Source organism: Ochotona princeps, chromosome X (genome assembly GCF_030435755.1).
Source record: "Ochotona princeps isolate mOchPri1 chromosome X, mOchPri1.hap1, whole genome shotgun sequence".
Classification (NCBI taxonomy): domain Eukaryota; kingdom Metazoa; phylum Chordata; class Mammalia; order Lagomorpha; family Ochotonidae; genus Ochotona; species Ochotona princeps.
Window position 1 is genome coordinate 20721076 of NC_080865.1, and position 21400 is coordinate 20742475.

Below are 21400 nucleotides of genomic sequence, written 5' to 3' on the forward strand. Positions count from 1 at the left end.
TGAATGTCATTGCAAGTAGAGACCATTATCTTCAAAATAATTATGCTTTGTAAATAAGAATGGTTCTTTATCCTTAATCAGACATCAGTCGTTGAAAGTAGGATTTCTGTTCTCATAGCCCATTAACGGTACTAGCTAGCTGCAGTGCTCATCGACGAGCTAATATACCTTTGTAATACTTGTTTCATCGGATCTGTGTTAAAGCTAGCATTGTTGATCTCACATTCAGAAAATTCTCACATTATTTCACTTAAGTGTCATTCTTTGTTTCTGCTTCTTTTCTCCTTCACTTAGACTGTTCGTTCTCTTTCTTAAGTGCTTTCTTCTGACATCCCTTAAATCCATTTGTTCTTCAAGGATCTCTGTTTTCCCTTTCTATTTTCGTCTGAGACTTAAAGCTGCAAAATAAATGCATGTCGTATGTTTGTACATTGCCTCCCCTTCTTCCCTTTACTCCACCTCTCTCTCTCTCTCTCCCTCTTTCTCTCTCTCTCTCACACACACACCTATAGTGAATCTTGAACTTCAAACTTCCTAAATAACTCCATAATATTACTCACTTTGAACTTCCTTAATTATAAATACTGTCACTATAAATATTATTCTGGTCAACTGAATTTTAAATTGATATTAACTTACTTTCAAAGTGCTAGAGAAATCATTGAAGAATGAGATTATTTAGTATTTTGTTGCTATCTGCATTTCCAGCTGTATTTCTGCCAATCCCTTTGTTCTTTTCAGTGACCTGTCTTCACACATCATTTTCTCTCAACAAGAAACACTTCGGTTTTAATAAATTTTGTTACCTTCTGTATGCAGTATATTAATTGGAACTGTTATTTGTATGTAGCAAAATTAAATTAAGTAAAGCAAAGCCAAAAATTAGTCAAGGGCATTTACTTCAAAGATGCAGAACACTCAGATGGAAGCCTTGGGCACCATTAATGTTTTAACTCAGAAAGATGCACATGAGAATTTACATTCTGTTATTTGTAACATTCAGTTATCTCTGCTAGTTTTGTGAGTTGAGAAAGCCATGCCTGATGGTCTTCTCATGTGATCATGGTGGCCCATTGACTGGCACATGAGTCACCACCTGCTGCCTGCCTGGGTGCACATTATTATAATTCAGGATTGAAAAGCATGCTGGGACTCTGAACATCTACTCCAATAAATGTTGTCATTAATACACACCTGTCTAATAATATATGCATGACATGACTCATGCAATATGTATATGTATATATATATGCAATATAAGAATTTGCATGACAAGTTTTACAAACACTGGTAATATATTTACAATCTTGTGTTCTCTTGCTTAATGATAATCTGATGATTGATTTTAAATCACCTCTTGATTTGGGGATGTCTGGCAGAGAAGAAATTCATGTTTTCTTATTACATGATAACATTTGCCCCATGGTTATAATTGGTTCAGCAATCCATAAGTCAAATACAGTTATGCTTTTACACAGAATTTAGTAAAGCTATCTATTACATATTGAATAGGCAGACGTATTTTATAGCTATCTAAAATTTGAAAGTACTTTCCTCCAGGAAACCATTAAGTATGCTTCAGTCAAAAAGTAATGCCATTTAATTTCCTTTTGCGATTGCCATACTTTCTCTGAACATTAACTGAAATGGGGCGCAGAATGACCAAAGATAACAATTAATGAATATTGCACATGTCCAACTTTTTCATGGTATTTTATTGCTGTCACATGAGGTTAATCAAATTATTGGTCAGATATAAGTGTGACTTGAAAGATAAAATAGTATCAGTTGCCTACACTAGATATAATAGGCATTTGCTATTGAAAATATCTGCAGGATCTGGTCGTTAACACTGAATCGAAAATAATAACTCATTTTTGACAAAACTTTAAATCAGAGGTAAGTTATTTAATTCTCATAATTTATGATATATAGAGATATTATAGTTTTAAAGCAATTAAAGTAGACTGCCTTGTAATAATGGTTTGTGAGATATTCTTAATTCCATATTCTTAGAAATTAAATTGTTATTTTTAATACTTTGTAGAAAGTGTTGGCTAATTATGGTCTTCTCTCAACAGAAAATTCAGTCTGATTTGACGAGTCATGAGATTAGTTTAGAAGAAATGAAGAAACATAACCAGGGGAAAGAGGCTGCACAAAGGGTCCTAACCCAAATTGGTGTGGCACAGGTATATTCTACTCTGTAATGTACGGAATTTGTTTTGGCTGGGCATAAAAATATGCTATAGGCTTTATTCAAAAAATTTGAATTGAAGATAAAAATGAGAAGTACAATGTGATGCCTGAACACTATGGGCTTTCTGCCTTATAATTTAAAACAAAATAAGTTGGTAGGTTACCTTTTATTTTTTATCACATTGAGAATAATTACTGTATTCTATCACTTATGTCTTTTTGTGTGTTGGTGTAATGTGGAAAGATTGATTTTGTTTTGATTTTTATGTATGCACATCGTTAGGAATAAAGAAAGCCTGCTGACCATAACAATGAGTTGTTACTGTTTGGAAGGCAACATTAAACCAGGAACCCCTTCCACTGTCCTTGCAGAAAAAATTGCAAGATGTCTCCCTGAAGTTTCGATTATTCCAGAAGCCAGCCAATTTTGAGCAGCGTCTGGAGGAAAGTAAGATGATCTTGGATGAAGTAAAGATGCACTTGCCTGCACTGGAAACAAAGAGCGTTGAGCAGGAAGTAGTACAGTCACAGTTAAATCACTGTGTGGTAGGTATTTCTGGTGGAAAATACATAATCATTTTTCCTTATTAAGTATTTGATGATTCTTCTGTAATACGACTTATTTTCAAATAATCATTACACTTTGAAGTTTAGGTTCAACAAAAACGAAACAAGTATATTTAAAGAAAAGAGCTTTCACCTCAATTGTAGAGTTTTGACTTTTCTATATCTTTCTAAATAAATCTGCTAATGATTGTGCATAATACAAAAGGAGGGCTCCTTGTTCAATGCTTATGATACTTTGGATGTATGTTTTTAAGTTGAAATGCAAAAGGGACATGGTTTAATCTGGAAACATCAATAACAGCAATATGTGCTATAAGATTTAACTCCCCAGAAATAACAAGCATCAATTGACACCATTTCTGTTTTTCAAGATGGCTCACTGGCTGAGGTTAATTGTACCTGAAACACTAGTTAAAGGGCAAAGAAAGTTCCCAATGCAGGTACTTGTACTGAAACCCCAGGACCTTTTCATTAGGTATCACTGCTCGATACACATTTAAACGCCAGTAGACCACATAGAATTAAAAAGCATGGAAAGATACAAGTTGTATGCAGTTGTCAGAGTGTATCTTACGTTGCTGCTGTTGGAACAAATAAGATAACAAAGAGCTGAGAAATTGGCATATCTGCCATGATACCGTATTAATAGTCTAATAACCAGCAAGAGTAGACATTCACTTATATTGACAATACTTAATGCTAAAATTAAATGGAAAAAAACAATGCCTTGTATTTTTTCAAAGGTTTCTTTCTTTATTTAAAAGGAAGAGTTAGAGAGAGATTAATGAAAACAGGGCCGTATTCATGGGAGGGGCCCAAACACGTGGGTCTTTCTCAGGTATGCTGGCAGGGAGATAGATTGCAATTGAAGCAGATTAGGCTGGAACTAGAGGCCATAGGGGCTGACTTAGCTTTAGGCAGCAGCTTTCCTTGATTCTGAGTGTTATGTTTTGAGTTCACTCTCCAATGCCAATGAAAAACAGACCATTTTGTTGAAAATTATTCATGTCATCATGAATGTCTAATATCTCCATTTATAATAATACGTTTTAAGCTAAATTGATATTTCTGCTGGCAAAGCACTTGAAAATATTTTATCTGATAAAATTTATGTATAATCAGGCTACATTTTATGGTACAGTTACTTTAAATATTCCTATTTCCAAAAAAAGAAAACAAGGAATTTTGACTGTAATGATGACTGGGATTAGCTGGTATTAGGTAATAGTAGGAATATACAGGAGCACATCAGAAATTGTGCAGTATGAACTGATAACAAAAATGAACCAACCACACTGTCATTATGGCCAGAGTTTGAAAAATGAAAGCTGTTTATCCTCTCCTAAGAGCCAAGTCTGCAAAGTTTCCTTTATGAAACTTAGCACCGACAGAATGAGCTGAAAACAACCTCACCTGTACCCTGCTACTTCTGTGTCCTACATCAGTGCAAAGAAAACAGCTCAAGGCACCTGCTCTGTTTGGTCTACATTCTTGCTTGAATGTATTCCTCTCATAAGGATATTATTTATTTAGAACTTTTGTGTTACTTAAGTTGAATATATATACACACACAAATGTAATTTTAATTATGGCCCTAACCAATGATTTTTGCATCTTAAAATATTTTATTAACATGAACACTAAACCAGGGAATATTTACCTTTCTTGGTTGCGAATATTTTCTTTTCCTATTGAGTGAAATGTTACTGATGGCTTACAGGACCCCGTGGAACTTTCACCGTAAACTAAGCCATTGGCATTTTCTTATGGCTTGAACAGTAAATCACTTGACTGTATCTCTGATTCCAAAAAGTCATAGTTGGTTCCCAGCATAACAATTAATTATTTCAGTGTCTCAAAATATTCTTATGTTTTTACATGTTCTAAGAAGAATGTAAAATGAAGTATAAAAATCTGGAAAGCTCAGCACAGAACACACAATTAAGTGAATGTAAGCATCAATCATCAATGAAGAGAGTAACAGAAATAGATTATCTATGTAGCCTTAATTAATCATGCAGTTGTTCAACCTCTACAAAATATTTTGTCTTAGTGCCTATTTTTTTACAGCCTATGGTAAGCAGAAATAAAACAGACACAAATTTTTCTTCTAATTGCAGAATGTATTTACCAACTAGCAAATTTATGTCTATGATGATAATAAAATAAGTAGTGATTATTCAGATTTGCCACTGAACATGTAAAAGCAGCGGGAATGTAAACTGTTATTTATGCCTGTATACACGTACAACTTTGTATATACAAATGACCATGTCATCCCAGGGAAAGAAGTGTAAAGGCAAATCATGACACTAAGCGGCAGTGGTGTGGTGGTAAAAGTAGCTCCCTTGAAAAGTTATATTGTCTTATGGTACTTTGTTATGGAAACTACTTTTGTGAAACTTGATAGTTGTTCTTTATGCACGTATGTATGACGTATTTTGGAACCTTTAAATCACTTTGATATAGTTTTAAACTATTGTCAGCACCATTAAAGTATACTTTGATTATCTAATTAAGTTATTTAGATTGCTTTTCGTCCTTATGTGTGAAATAACATATATTGTAGTCACGCCTGAAAAGTTAGATATTTTGCTCTACTAATATATAAGCTGCATGACCATATCTGTGTGTTGGTCACCACTGAATATTCACTAACTCATATGCTCTGGTACATGATTGGCACTCAATTAAATACTGGTGAACAAGAAAGCTAGTTGATCAAAACTCTAGCTAGATAATATAAGCACAACATATAAAGCAGAAACCATTTAACATTTAGACAGTGACTTTGTGACCTTGGATAGAAGAAACAAATATGTATATAGTTCACTGTGTGAAAAGTACTGGTAAATTATTGTTCAGAATTGAAAATAGAAACTTTAAAAGGAAATATATGAACTAGATATTTATCACACCTTCACTAAGACTGTAAATATGAAATAGCAACCGAAATGGTATCTATTCTCTTAGTTTTTGTTAAATATGTGAGTTAATTTAACACTATTGCTAATTATTTTGCTTTGTCTTGCATTTAGAACTTGTATAAAAGTCTGAGTGAAGTGAAGTCTGAAGTGGAGATGGTGATAAAGACTGGGCGTCAGATCGTACAGAAGAAGCAGACCGAAAACCCCAAAGAGCTGGATGAAAGAGTCACAGCTTTAAAATTGCATTACAATGAGCTGGGAGCAAAGGTGCGTGCTTGATGAGACCACAAACACTGCTTTCCACTTTCCTTATAGATTGTGAGAGGCACTAAATATGTACGATTAGAGTCTAGCGAATTGTATTGTTGAGATAGATAGACATGATGGATAGATACCCATTACCTGTGTTAGGTTGTAAGCACTACTTGAGCGATGAGGCTATGCGCTTTACTATAGAAAGAAAATATGTAAAGCTCAGGGAGGTTTTAGTTAGTACACTGGGTAATTTAATAAAATAATTCCTTTGTTCTAGTCATTTTTTTCATGATAACAAGTTACTTATGATGTCTTGAAGACTGGGAAATATTAAAAATGATGTACATGTTTATATGAAGGTCTGTTGGAACTGATACAGTCTACATGGACCTTGATACGTCTGATGGAATTGGCTCATCCACAAGTATTGTTTCCTAATTTTAAAAAGGGTTATATCATCTTGCACCTTGAGCTAATAACAATATGGATAGCCACTTGAGTTGTGTGGCTCTGTGATCACATTTGTTATTGTTGCTTTGATTTGAGTTCCATGACTAACTTCAATTTACTATTACAGAGTTTTACTTTTCTCCATCTTCTTTTTTCATAAGTGTATAATATATAGAATTATATATGATAAATATATAGGGTCATTGCCTTTCTTGACCTCAAATACTCTATATTTAGAGTTCTGAAGGTTTTAAATTAGGACTCTAAGCTGCTTCTACACTCCTGAATTGTTTCCTTTGCTGAGCAGAAGCATTTTAGTTCAATGCATTCCCATTTGTCTATGTTTTACTTTTGTTGCTTATGCAGTTTTGGTCATAACCAAAAAAATATAAATAAATCTTTGCCAAAACCTGTGAAAAGTAGCTTCTCTCCTGTACTTTGTTATGGAGTTGCTATTTTACATAATGTGAGGATCTAACTTTGTTCTTCTGCATGAGAAGTTATTTTCCCGTGTCCCCTGTTTTACCCAGTCACCCATTGTTTCCTTTGTTGTGCAGAACACTTTTGCTTTCATAAAATTTAGTTTGTCAAATTTGCATTTCACTTCCTATTATTTGGTAGGTCTTAATTACAAAGCTTTGATCATGCAAATGTCCTGAAATATTACCCTTATATTTTCTTCAGTCATTTCAAAAGCTCAATTGTTCTTTAATAATGTTTGCGTATATTTCTGGACTAGGTGAGAGGTAGAGTTCTGGTTTCATTCATTTCCATGTAGCCTTCCATTTTCTCCAGAATAATTTATTTGAGACTGTCTATTTTTTTATGTGATTTCTTAGGACTGTTGTAAAATATCATGTGACTACTGCTTGGGTTTAATTTTATGTCTCGATTCTACTCTCTGTTAGTCCAGGTGTCTGTTTTTATTTCAATCCAATGCTCGATTAATTAATGAGTTTCATATGAATGGTAGAATTTTTTTCTGTTCCTGTAAAAAATTTTCTTAAAATTCTAATGGTAAATTGCATTGACATTTTAAATTAATTTGGGAAGTATGAAAATTATAATAATATTTTGTAATCTCTGAACATAGGATATTTTTGCATTTGTGCATTCTTCAGTTTACTTTTATCAAGTTTTTACAGTGTTCAGTACACATTTCTCTCGCTCCCTTGGTTAAATTTATGCCTAATATATTTAGGCTATATTATATGACATTGTTTCATTGATTTTTTTCTCAAGTATTCCTCATATAATGCAATATTTTTGTATTGTAATGTGTCCTATAGATTTAATGAATTCATGTTATTTCTAATTTTTGGTTAGTATTTTAGGGTTTCCGACATATGATCAGGTCATCTTCAAAGATAATGTGATTTCAATTATGCCATCATAAAAAGTCATAAAACCTGGAAACTGTCACCAAGGACTGACCTGAGATTTTCTCTGCTTGCCATTGTTTTATCTTCTCCTATGCACTGTATAAGAAATTTTAAAACCCAATCTTAGTGTTTTAATAATTATGTATTTTAGTAGTTATAACACTTTATTATTAAGTATTTGAAGTAACTAGTGCATATTAGTATTTACAAAGTGGGCTTATAAATAAAGGGATTTATTTATTTATTATTGGCATTTAGGGCCATTTTACAATAAAATAAAGCTCGTTTTAAGTGCATTAAGTGATTGAAAGTTAAAGAGAGACAAAGGGAGAGAGGACTGGTTCAGTCTCCAGACAGCCACAAGTGCGGGGCAGTCAGGCAGAAACAAGAAAGTAGAAGCCTCATCCAGATCTCCTCTGTGGATTCAGGACAGCCAACCTGGACAACCTCGAGCTGTTATCCATAGACTATTAGCAAGAAGGTGGATTGGAAGCAACACAGCTCAGACGGCAACCAGGGTCCCTCTGTGGGTTGTTGGCACTGTAGGTAGCTTTACCTGTAACGCCACAGTACCTGCCCATAACTGAGCATGCGCAGTTAGTATAGCATGAAGTGTAAATGGAGAAGTTAGTTATGAGCAAACTTTTCACCAGTGGACCTATTGAGAAACAACAACAATTTTTAAAAAGCATGCCAAATAAATTTCTGTCTATTGAATTTCACTCAAAGTGAAAGTGCTGAATTCCTTGAGATTTTTTTTTCCAACTTGAGTTTCCACCTTTATTGACATTAACAACACTGAAAAATTATCTCTTTATTTAGACACAAATATACATGTACATATTTGAGAAGTACCCTAGACAAACTTATAATATTTTATCATGACAATAAATTATTTTTAAATATAAATAATTTATGCAAAAATTTCAGTGAATAAAAATAAAACATTGTTTAGAAAACTAAGTAATTTTATTGAAAAATATTAAGCCTAGGATCCTTGCTATATCAATACCTATTATTCCACATTTCTTCTATGTTTTGATTTTATACAAACATACAACAATAACAGTATTAGTATCGTCCTCCAAAATTACATTTTTGTTCATGAAGTGACTGCTGAAACTGTAGATGGCACTCTTTTAAATGTATCTTTTCTTCTCAGCAAGAAGAATTATAATAATAAACATAAAACTCAATTTTCCTTAAGATGGCAGTGTCTCCTTTTTTTTCTAAATCTGCTTAGCAGGATATAAACAAAATACAAATCAATAATACATTAGCTTTGGAAAGACAAGATTTCTTTGAAATATTGAATCTAGATTCCTTTTCAAGTACTAGTGCATTGAAAAAATAACTATGTATGAGAACACACCATACACTGCATTTTTCTTCTGACATACACAAGTAGAATCTTTGCAGTTGAAAAGGCAGATGTTTTACTTTCCTTAGGGGAGATATAGAAGTAAAAAATCTATAAGAAAGAAATGCATTTGCACCTTCAGCAACTAAATATTTCACACATATATCTCTGGTAAAGGAGCTAATGAGTTTTGCTGAATATTTAGAATACATAATAGCCCATGATTTTTATTTTTATTGTAGAATTTTGAATTCTTTGTGCATACATTCTCTGTGTGTGTGCGCGCATGTGCCTGTGACAACTGGATTCTTATTTTGATTGTAAATCTGTATCATTATTGCCTATTTTAACCATGCATCACGTTCAAACATGTACTTGGGTTTTTCATCCATTATTTAACCAATTTGCTTACTCTTGAAATCCATTTAGCTCTGATTTCCAGAGTTCTTTGCAATGAAAGACATTTTTTTCTGGATTTCTTTACCTGAAAAATAGTGAATATAAGTAATACTTCTGTTACATACCTTCAAGGATGCTTTCCATTGGATCGTCTCTAAGGAAAACTAACATTAGTAAGGGAAGAGACTGTGGTGTCATACGGTATTAGTGTCTGTCAAATCATTAAGAATACCCTCTTGATAGCTCTATGTGTTTAGTAAAATGGTTAAGTTTTTAGTCTATATGGATAGAGGAGAATGAGGTGTCCTTCCCCAAGTTCATTGGCAAGTTTAGGGGTTACTGGCTAGTACAGAACCTGTCTTTCTTGAACTTCAGCATGTTGCCTCTGCAGATTCACGTGTTTACATTTAATGTTCCACCTTCATAAGGAAAAAAGTTTATTTTTTCCGTGAAGATAGAAAATTAATAAATTTTAAGAGTACATATTTTGTATCTAATTTCAGCAATTTTTTTAAAAATTCTGACATAGAATTTGTGGCTTTCAGGTTCTCATTCCTTTCTTACACAATATACAAATCACATTTAGTGCAGAAATCTTTGTTCAAGTAAGTGTGAAAAATACAGAGGAGTCCTCAGATGCATGAAGGAAACAATATGGAAATAATAGTCTTACCCACTTCCCTATAGCCCTTGAACCTTTTTACCCTAATTAACTATGTAAAGATTATCTATAATAAAAAAAAAAGAATACAGAGGAGTGATTTTAAGGAGTGTGAGGCAGTGAATCTTGCCTTTGTACAACGGAAAATCCACAGGTTTTGCTGATGGTTTGACTGGTAGTTGGAAAATATTCTTAACCTTGCATTAAACCAATGAACCCACAACCTTAACAGATGCAGGCATGTTTGAAAATGGGATGGAGAATTATGTTCATTGCCTAGATGAGACTGTGAAAGAATTTGCTTGTGAGAGTTTTGGTTTTAAACACCGAGGAAGGGAACACTAATCAAGGCAAAATTTTCTCCATTAATAACAGCAAAAATTGTGTTTTGTATTCATTTTTCTATTGCATGGTGAGATTGTGTTTATGTGGAGAGTAACATATCCTTTGCATAATTTTAATGCAAAAGTAAAGATTTTTAGATAAGAGGATAAGTTGATCATTTAAAAATATTACTTGAGTATTTTTGCCACTTGAAACACTTTTTTTTCTTTTATTCCACATTAGCAAGAATAAATCTCATGTTTAAAAAACTTATTTATTTTTGAAACTCACAAATTCAGAGAGGGAGAGACAGAATGGTCTTCCATTTACTTGTTCAATCCCCAGATGGTTTCAAGTGCCTGGGCTGGTCCAGGCAGAAAATTAACAGCTCCATACTGGTCTCCAATGTAGGTGGAGAAACCCAAACACTTGGGTCATTTTCTGCTGCTTTTTGCGGGCTTTGGCAGGAAACTCGTTTGGAAGTGTATCAGCTGGGACACAAACCAGGAATCAAACTGGATGCAGGTGTCATATGACATCTCTACATATTATGCTATAACAAAACTGACCCTCAAGCATCTGGCTTATATAGAAGATTATAAGCTCTTCTTGAGCCTCGCTTTGTAAATAACTGTCAGTTTTCAACAAGTAGTGGTGGTTGTTTTTCATTTTACTTATGCTATTCTCTTCATTACAAAACTTGGGCATGAATTATATTTTATTTTCTATTAAAGACAGATTATTATAACTTTAATTTCTACAATGAGGGTCAATACAAGACACTCTATTTTTGGACAAAGGATCTGACCTAGATTGAGGCTTTTTAATTTTCTTTTATATTTAGAAAAAATTAAACCTGTTACAGTGAGCATACATAAAACAGGATCTGTCCTCAATGAAATTCTTTGTGTTAATAAAATCTTGGTAACTGTGGGCAAAATGCTGTATATTCCTTTAGAAGATTCATGTTGAATTCATAGCTGAATTTTAATCTCCACTGATGAACAACTCCTAATTTCCGTGTCCTACAACCATTAGTAGCTATCATTTTACAATTTGGTTATATTTTTTGACAATTTTAGATAGCTCGTATCAGTGGCATCATGCAGTGTTTGTCCACTTTGACTAGCTTTTTTAATGTACTGTAATGTTCCCAAGGTTAATCCCTGTTGTCTTTTTCAAGGTTGTATAAAATTCCAGTTAATGTGGAAACAACATTCTTACTTTTCATTCATTGTTAATGAATATTTACACTGTTTTTTCATGTGTTGGACATTGCTACTAATGCTGCAAGGAACTTGAAAGTTCTCTTTATCTTAGAGATTATGACTTCAAATCTTTTGGCTAACCATAAGTGAAATTACTGAAACAGTAGTTTTATTTTTAATATTTTTATTAACTTCTATACTGGTTTTCATAATGGTTAAACCATTTTGCATTCTCACTAATACTTTAAGCAGATTCCTTTATTTCCCTGATGATCATTTGTATTTTTGTGTCTGTATGTACATATGTGTATGTACATATATATTATTTATATGCATGAGTGTATATGTGTGTGTGATTATGCATTTGTATGAATGTATAATATATACATATTTGCCATCCAGACAGGTTTGAATTGATGTCTGTCTCTCATTTTTTAAATTTTTGTTGTCTTCATGATTAATGGTATTGAATAACCTTTTATATGCAGAATAATATTTTGCTGACCTGTTGTATTTGTTAATGGAATAAATTTGTATTTCTCTGTTCAGACCAGTTTTAAAATCAGGTTGCTATACCTTCTATTGCATTGTCGAGCTTCTTTATGTATTTTAAAATTGAACTCTATGTTACGCTTTCTCCCATTCTGCTGGTCTGTTTCAGTCTTGCTTCCTTTTCTTTGCAGAACTTAAACATTTTTTTTAATATAAAACCAGTCTCACTGGTCAATTTTAGCTTTACTTACTAATGATATTGTTAAAGTAAAATTTTAAAATGTGAATGTGCTTATTTTTGAACCACAGAAATAGAAAAGATTTAATTAGGTGGTTGTAAATAAACCTGAATGGTAAAATAAATCAAATTGAATGTTATAATTCTTTTCAGGTAACAGAAAGAAAGCAACAGTTGGAGAAATGTTTGAAATTGTCCCGTAAGATGCGAAAGGAAATGAATGCTTTAACAGAGTGGCTGGCAGCTACAGATATGGAATTGACAAAGAGATCAGCAGTTGAAGGAATGCCTAGTAATTTGGATGCTGAAGTTGCCTGGGGAAAGGTAAAACATGTATTATCAAAAATCATTTTAGCATGTGTAAAAATACAAAGCAATGATTCTGTAAAGAAATGCTAAATTTTAACAATGATAAAATTATGCATGATTTTTTTTACATTTTCTTTTCATAAATGGTAACCTATAGACTAATGGTATATTTGAGAACTACAAAAATAAGCAAACAGAGCAAAGGAAAAAAAGCTAACAGAACCTCTTGCAAATTTCTCTAAAGCTTATTTGGAATTAGCTAAGGTATAGGTGAGTCCTTTAAATGGTAATAAATCCTAGTTTGAGCTTTACATATTTTGCACATGTATTGAAACTATGACATTACATCCTACAAATTTGTAGAATTATTTTATTTTTCAATTAAACATGAAAGAAAATAATCTATAATTTTGCATATGCCATTCATTATAAAGTCAGCTCAGAGATGAGACTATTTTATTTGGCTGCTTAAGACCTGATTGCCTGTACACAGCCCCTCCACGATCTTCCAAAAGTAAAGAAAGGTCAAGGACACAGAGACTGCTCCAATTGGGCTTGATAGGACTTGTAAGATTAGCAGATTGTCAGACTTGCAATCAAAACGAATCTCAAGAGTGGTATATATATGCTATCATTTCCATCACCAAAGGGTCCAGGGCCTCATTGCATCCTCAGCTAATAAATTCCTGCCATTTCTCTGTCAGTCAAGCATTTATTTCTGTCCAGAATGTAGTGTCAAGCCACAATTGATTCATTACTTGATAAATTGAAAAATATGTGGATAGAAAAGGGCAATATTAATAGCATATTTTCACCTCAAATTTGCAGACTATGAGCTATAAAAAATAAAATCCTAATATTCACATTCCCTTGATCTATTATATTAATTAGCATTCATTTATATCAACATTTTAGCAGATATTTGCTTTATTTTTAATTCGCTCTGGTCATACAAATATCTAAATTTGGAAAACAGTAAGTGTGGTGTCTAAAAGCAACATAACATGATAAAAACTGAAAATGTTTCTTTTTCTTGTGCTAAAATTTTATTATATAAAGAGCTTTTGTATAAATACTAGTAAATGACATAAAAGCATGAGATAAATCTAGGGAGCAAAAGAGAGATTTCAGGATGAGGATTACCTTGGCCTTGTCTTATCCTATGGTTCAAACATATCTTATTTTCTAGGTGATTGGTTAGATTAGACCAATAACAGTTACATGCTCAGCTTCATTTTGGGCTTGTGTAAGAAGTAAGACCGAAACACAGTGACTCTAATAAGGCTGGGGTTTGTCTCTATCTCTTGTATGATAGGCAGTTTACAATACGTGACATTGATTTGTTCCATGAAATTAGTACACCTTGGATATATTTCATTCCACTGCTTTGTAGCCATTTCTGTATTTATATTCCTTGAGTGAAAATATTTCGTGAGTGTCACACCTTAATTCTGGCCCATTAAAATTGACAAAACAAAGTACAGGAAAAAAACAGTTCTCTCTTATGTGTATATTATGGAATTCCCAGGCAGTACATTTACTCCTGATCTCTTTAATGGAACTTAGTCATACAGTCATAGCTAAACTCCTAGCAGAGTTGCAAACTGTGGTTTCTATTTGGGTGATCATGTATCTTGCTGAGACAGTATGGGCGTAAAAGGAATAAGGAAAGAATGAATTCTGGAAGACAACAGACATTCTTGGTCAGATGGTGGTTAGCGTTACCTTATACATCATTAGGGAAAAGTAAAAAAGGCCTATGTAGACTCTTTGTCTCACATTTATATGACATGTATGGCATACTGCTAGGAGTTCTTAGTCCAAAACCTATAAACTATAACAAAAAAACTAAAATATGTCATCATGCTAGGTTCTTTCCTAAGTTTGTTGAAATGCTGTTATGGATATCCATATACCTTCTCTCCAGATACAGTCACATTGTAACACTACCATATGAATTTTTTCTTGAAGACAATTCAGTATTCACCAATGCAGTAGCTTTATAAATACACTGAGGAATGCTATCATAATGGTGCATCTTGGAATAGAGCTAGATAGAAATTTGGAAAACAGCTTATTAATATTTAGGGGAAAGTTACAAAAATGTGTCACAAATGAATTCTATATCTCAGAATGCTTATGAAGTCACTGAGACTAATGTGTTTTTTCAACAGTTTCAGCATAATATTATTAGAATGTATACGAAAATGAAATCTGCAAATTGTCTTAAATATTCATGTCAAATAGAAGATACGAGTGATCTAATCACAGCTACTGAGTCTGTCTGAACATTTTTTTCTTTCATTCATCCATGATAATGCGAATCCAATAGGAAAAGAAGTTTAGAAAACTTGCAGTTCTTTTATTTCTGGATTTTTTTAAAACACCGAATGCTGAACTATATACCTAAAAATCCTTCAGAGGTCAAGTGCAAAATGTGCACAGTTACATGTGCATTGCCTTCTTATTCGCAAATTCATTTAACAGTTTTCATGTTTCTTTGAGACATGAGCAAAATAAGAATATGTGATTTACAGAGATAAAGCAGCCAAACTTAGGACGATTCTTATAGTACTTTAATAGAAAAATAAAAGCAAGTGCTTGGAGGAACACCGTGACTCTGGAGTGCAATACTGTTACTTAGGCTTTCTTGGTAGAGAACTTGAGTCAACCAGAAAGTCTCGTTTGGTTTTGGAAAGTATAAATGCCAGAAATTTTAAAAAATTAAATTGTGAGACAATTTCAGTGAAGCATGTTAAAAATACTTTCTAGGCATTCCAAGTACTTTTAACTAAAGATAACTTTTAAATAACTAGACTTGATTTAGTTACTTGTTTTAAAATGTTTATAGTTAACAATTTTTAATATTTTTCAAAATTCACCTCATATTGTTTTTCTTGAGTTTACGATATTAATGTCTCAATGTCAAATTTCTACTGAATTTCTCAGTTGTATTAATTTACAAATATTTATATGAGAAAATATGTTAACATTTGGATAAAAATATTCGTATAAATAAAAATTTTAGCTGCCTCTAAAATGATTCTTGATCTTTAGTTCACTCAAAGTTTAATATATATCAATCGCAATTAAATATTTTTTGGCTTATTTTACAGTATATATGTTAAATTTATCACATGATAGTATATAGGTTTTATATAGACCTATGTGTTAATTTACTACTTAACATAGTCTAGCAAAATTTCCTAGGGTGTTTTAAAGGCATACATATGGCACAACTGTGCAAGCATAAACAAATTAGAAAATTAGTCAGGGGGACAGTTGTGGTTGAGAAATAGTAAAAGCTGTATCAGAAAAAAAATGTCACAATATCCCAGGGATAGTAGAATGAGTAGCTAAAAATAAAATCAGGGCCAGCATTGTGCCTATTTGGTAAAGCTGCCACCTGTAATGTCAGCATCCTGTATGATAGCTGCTCCATTTCTGATGCCCCCTCTATGCTAATGGTCTAGGAAAGTCAATAGAAGATGACCAAAGTATTGAGTCTCCTGTCACCCAAGTAGAAGACTTTAAAGAAACTCCTGGATTTGACAGTTGTGCGGTAGGGGGAGGGGAAGCAGTGAATGGAAGATCTATTTCTCCCTGTCTGACGCTCTGACTTTGAAATAAATAAGATAAATCAAGTCACAGATATGGTACTTGACTTTCTAGCAGAACAATCAGGTAAATAAACGTTTTCATGAGACATGGTCCAAATTTACAAAACAGTCTCTAAAATATGTTTTAAATTGTTACTAGTCTGATGAGTTTTCCTAGAAATTAAATCCACATAAACAAGAACAAAAACTGGAGGGATCAGGAAAGAGATCATGCTGTTCTTCATCTGATGAGCAGTCTCGACGTGGCTATGATTTCCTGCCCCGGAACTTTTTAAGCAGAATTAAGCACTAAAAATTTTAAAGTTTTCCTCTTTCAGTACAGGAAAAAAAAAATATTTTGTTCTGTGTTCTTCCTCTTCAGAAATCCAGATTGTTCCCAACTGATAACGCATTTGTCTATTTTGCCTTATGTCTAAGTAGGAAGTGCAGCATTATATTTCTGACTTAACATTAAAAGACTTTGGTTGCCAGAGTATTTTTACCAACATACAATTTTGCATATGAACTGTGACAGAGAAATTGGCTAGTGAAGCCTTTTTGTAGGAAGCACAAATAAAGGAAGAAAAGACCTTGAAGAATTCCAAAGTACATTGAATTCTCTAGGAAGCTGAATCCATTCCTCAGTGAATAAATTTATTTGAAAACTGTTGGGCTGTAATTTTAGCAATAAAATACATTGAAAATGAAGTTTATTAATATTCTCTTGGTTGATGATGGTATTCAAAAAGTGAAGGAAAATATTTTTTAGATAGCTTGAAATATCATTAATATAGCAGTCAATAATGCAGATTCTAAATGTATTCATTTATATAGCATTAATGTGAAAAAAAAAAAAAAACTAGACTGTTTTTCAAGATCAAAACCAGTAAGGGATCTGGCGGTAATACTGTTTTTAATGAAGGAGTCATTTTTCATGCAATACACATGTTACTAGTTTGTAGTGATACAAATTTCACTACATATGCAAGAAACATGCCATACTATTCAATATCAGTTGCATTATTTCTCAACTTCCCTTGAATTGGGAGTTAGTTCAATTGTCCTCTTACAAAGCTTTGCCCTAAGAAAGATCAAGGGAATGTTGCTTGTAAACCATGAAAGGTAGCTGATAAAATCCAAGCTCATTAACATATATAGTTAAATTGAAAGCACTTTGAATGATGCAGAGTAATTCAATGTGCACAGAGATTAAATTATATCATAAAATAACTTATGCACTATTAATCCATGTAATATATTAAAATGAGTGTGGTATATGAGCTGTTTCTGCTTGTAGGAGTGGGGATTAACATATACATAGGAATTAAATACAATATTTTACTCCAAAAAATGGCTTTTGAATACAGAAGTGATTCTACTCCATGTATTTTCCATGTGTCTAATGTAATACATGGGAACATATGAATATGCAAATACAAAAAGAGTCAAATTCTTATCACTTTTACTTTTGAAGCCCTCGCCAACCAATTTCTGTCTGATATGTCTTAATACTTAATAAAGATCTTACCTACAGGGAATTCTCGGGGTTTAGCCCTGCCAGCAGGCCTCGAGGTTACCGAGAGTGAGGCACACGGTGGCCTTGGGCCACAAGAACCGCTGGAGACAAGCTGGTGAGGCATGTCTGCTTTATTACCCGCAGGTTACAGGTTTTAAAGGGTAAGGAAGGGGAGGGCAGGAGGGAGCCTTCTGGCAGACCCCACACCCACCAAAGATGCTGTCATTCGCTGTATGACAGGTCCATCTCCCTAGATCTTCCGGTGATGTCAGAGGTCATGTTCAGGTATACTCCCTTTGACCTCTAGCCATGTTGGAAGTCACACTCCACCCGTAGGCCTGAAGGCTGAAGCCTGAAGGTTAGGCTTAAGCCATGCCCTCCAGGCAGCAGGGTGGGGCCTGGGGTGATTGCCCACAGGGAATCACTAAATCCAGGAGAGCACTGCCATGGTTTATCTAGTTTAGGTAAACATAAACCAACAACACACAATTTGATCAGACAACAAGGCAGGAATCTTAGAAGATCAATTTCAGTTAGGCAACTGGAGAGTATTGTCTTTCCAGTTTTTACTAAGGGTGTGGCTATTGGTTTTCAGCATCTAATTAACAACATTGTTGTTGAACTGATAGATGCCCATGAACAATTCCCTTGCAAAATTTAAAATTTCCTGGCACGAACTAAGAATTGAGAATTTCCACTTAAACAGAGCCAAAATGAATGGTCATTTTTGTGATAGCAGTGTAGATCCTACTGTTATTAAAGGTCTATTCAGAGAGACTCATTAGCAGGGTAAATATATCTGCCAGTCATTGGTTGTGACAATAATAGCAGAATCTATGGTTTCTGAAATCTTCTTTGTTCCTTGTTGTGAACAAGAAAACAACGTTTTATTCCTTTAGATGTTTCTTGATTTATTTGTAGGTATTTAGGACTGGGGAAGACTTCCTAAGAATTTGGCAATCATTTGGGTCTGAGATTCTCATTATGACTAATATTACTAAGGGAACTGTTGCAACCAACTAGGGACCATCCCAATTCTCAAAAACTTCTTGAGGTTCCTATGTGGGAAGAATGCTTTAAGGACTCATTGGCAAAGAGAAAGACAAATTAGTTAAATAGAATAGAATGCAGTTGGACATCCAAAGCTAATGTGCCTAATCTGACGTTTTCATGACACATGCATGAAATCCAAATGTCTATGTCTATAAAGTTTGGTAATATAATTAGAATGATTGGGATGTTGTATAGAATACCGTCACAATATAGTTATTTTCATTTGCTTGCTTGTTTTCATGATTTTATTCTACAATGGTGGGGTAGTTATTACAGAGACTGCATGGTCCACAAAGCCTAACATAGCTACCTTGTTGTCATTCACACAATAAGTGGCCCAGCCCTTGAGCTAAAGGAAAGCTAATGTAGAAGCAATGAGAAAAGTCCAGTCCTGAACTTTTGCCATGTCTTCTTTGTAGAAAGGTATCGGGTTTGTGAATAATAATAATAAGCCAAGGATATTAAAGGAATTATTTTCTTAGACATATATTAATTTATCTATATTTCCATTCTTTTCAAAATGAAGACACTCATTTAAGTCATGGATGCTACAATCCATAGTCTTCCAAAATGTACTAGCTGGTACAAGATCAAATTTTAAGTGTTTAAGGGCGTTATCTACTTAGAGAGAAGTATAAGCCATTTGGTGGTTAGCTATGTCACCTGTGTTTTGTTCCTATCTATGTTACAGCAAATGATAGGATTTCATCTGTTTTATAGCTAGATAGTGCTCCATTATATATACTAGGATAACTCAAATATATTGTTGGAAAATGGAATTTAAAGATGTTTGTGTGCTAAAGTTTGACCTAAAAGTTAAGATAATTGCATCTCATATCAGGGTACCAGAGCTTAATATCTTATTCATCCTGAAATCTCCTGCTTGGCATTTAGATACATTAGAAATTGAATGTAAAGTTGGGGCACATTGTGATGCTACAATTTGTATCCAAATTCTGTAGTGTTCGAATCAGGGTGAGGATACTGTTTCCTCAACATTTATGTTTCTTTGTGTGAGGAAAATAGTCAATTTGCTTTCATATTTATCTCATCTAACTAATGTAGGACCCATTGGCCAACCTCTCCTTATCAAAAGCTAAAAAGAGCAGAGGGAGCAGGGAGGGTAAGGAAAGGTTGGTCTCCTGCTTACCATTCACAAATAACTGGAGTGATGGCAGCAACAGCTAAAGTTATTGAGTCCCTGCCATTCATGCAGGAGCCTGTACAGAGTTCTGGGTTTTGGTCAATCCTAGTCCTAGTTGTTACAGGCATTTGGGGAGTGAACTAGCAGTTGAAAATTATGTATTTGTCTGTCTGTGTCTTTTTTTCCGCTACTCCAATAAATGCATTTTGAAAGTAAAATATTATTTGACAGTCTTTAAATATGTGCATATTTTTCCTGATTTGAGTTTGCCTCTGGCTTTTTGAAAGATCTTAATATGTATAGCATTTTCTTTATTCATTTGTCAATTGATTCTTATAAGAGAAATGATGAGAACATTTCCAGAGTTAGCTAGAATGGTGACTGGGTTGGTTAATTGAAGGGACAGCTGCGGGCAAGAATATTGATCTTTTCCCACCTCCCATGTTGCAGTTATAGAAAACAAATTGAATAAATTTTTAAAGTTGTCACAATTTTTAAAATGATAAAGGCAATGTTTTCAAATTAAATCAATAGGAAGAAGACATTGTGGAATAACAGGAAAAAAGTCGGATAATGGGAATTTAAAATTAATCTCCTCTTATTAATGGAAATTCCTAAAGCCACATATCCCTTTCACTGTATTTTTAGGTTTAAATAATCTGTTCCTATCAGACTAGTAGAGAGTGATCATTACTAACATTTCAAAGATTCGGTCACTTTTAGTTGCATAGTCTGGATAACCCAATTGCTGTGAGGAAGTTATAAACGTGGCATTCTTTATTCTGTAAATGATCAGAGAATTTTCCCTATCATGCCTTATAAATTTCTGTTAATGGGTTTTAGCACGTCAGAAACAAATCTCTGTAGAATAGAAACAATACAGGGAAATGTTGAGACAAGCTAAGCGATGTTAATAGCCTGACAAGAGTTTGCAGGTCTGCACTGCACAGGATCCTTGTGTTTTAATGTTAACCTCTATTATCTTGCATTATTGCATAGACATTCACTTGACAAGAATACAGAGACAGAGTCCATTTTGTTTACTGCTGTGTGATGTTTATATAGGGCACACTTACCTGGCACGTGGCATTTACTTATTAAATATCTGTTCAAAATTTAATTGGAAAAAATAACAATTAAAATGTAATGATAAAGTACATCTTAAGAGACAAATGGTGATGTGCATTTGATATTACACACGTTTCACAATGTTGAAAAATGTAAGCAATCATCTGATGGAGTATTGATTATTAAATGTCATAGACCAGAAAATAGAAATCCAGGGATGACATTGTTACCGAGTGATCAAGGCCTTGC

The 21400-nt window shown here is 33.5% G+C and overlaps 1 protein-coding gene across 5 annotated transcripts in view; it reads left to right on the plus strand.

Moving 5' to 3' along the window:
• The window catches only part of DMD (dystrophin), a 1951117-nt gene that overhangs the window by 738853 nt on the left and 1190864 nt on the right, over positions 1–21400 (plus strand). For all 5 annotated transcript variants that reach the window (XM_058659083.1, XM_058659078.1, XM_058659079.1 and 2 more), the window contains 4 exons: positions 2082–2192; positions 2572–2745; positions 5805–5960; positions 12616–12786. In XM_058659083.1, the coding sequence (XP_058515066.1) occupies positions 2082–2192; positions 2572–2745; positions 5805–5960; positions 12616–12786 (612 nt within the window). The remainder of the gene's footprint in view (positions 1–2081; positions 2193–2571; positions 2746–5804; positions 5961–12615; positions 12787–21400) is intronic.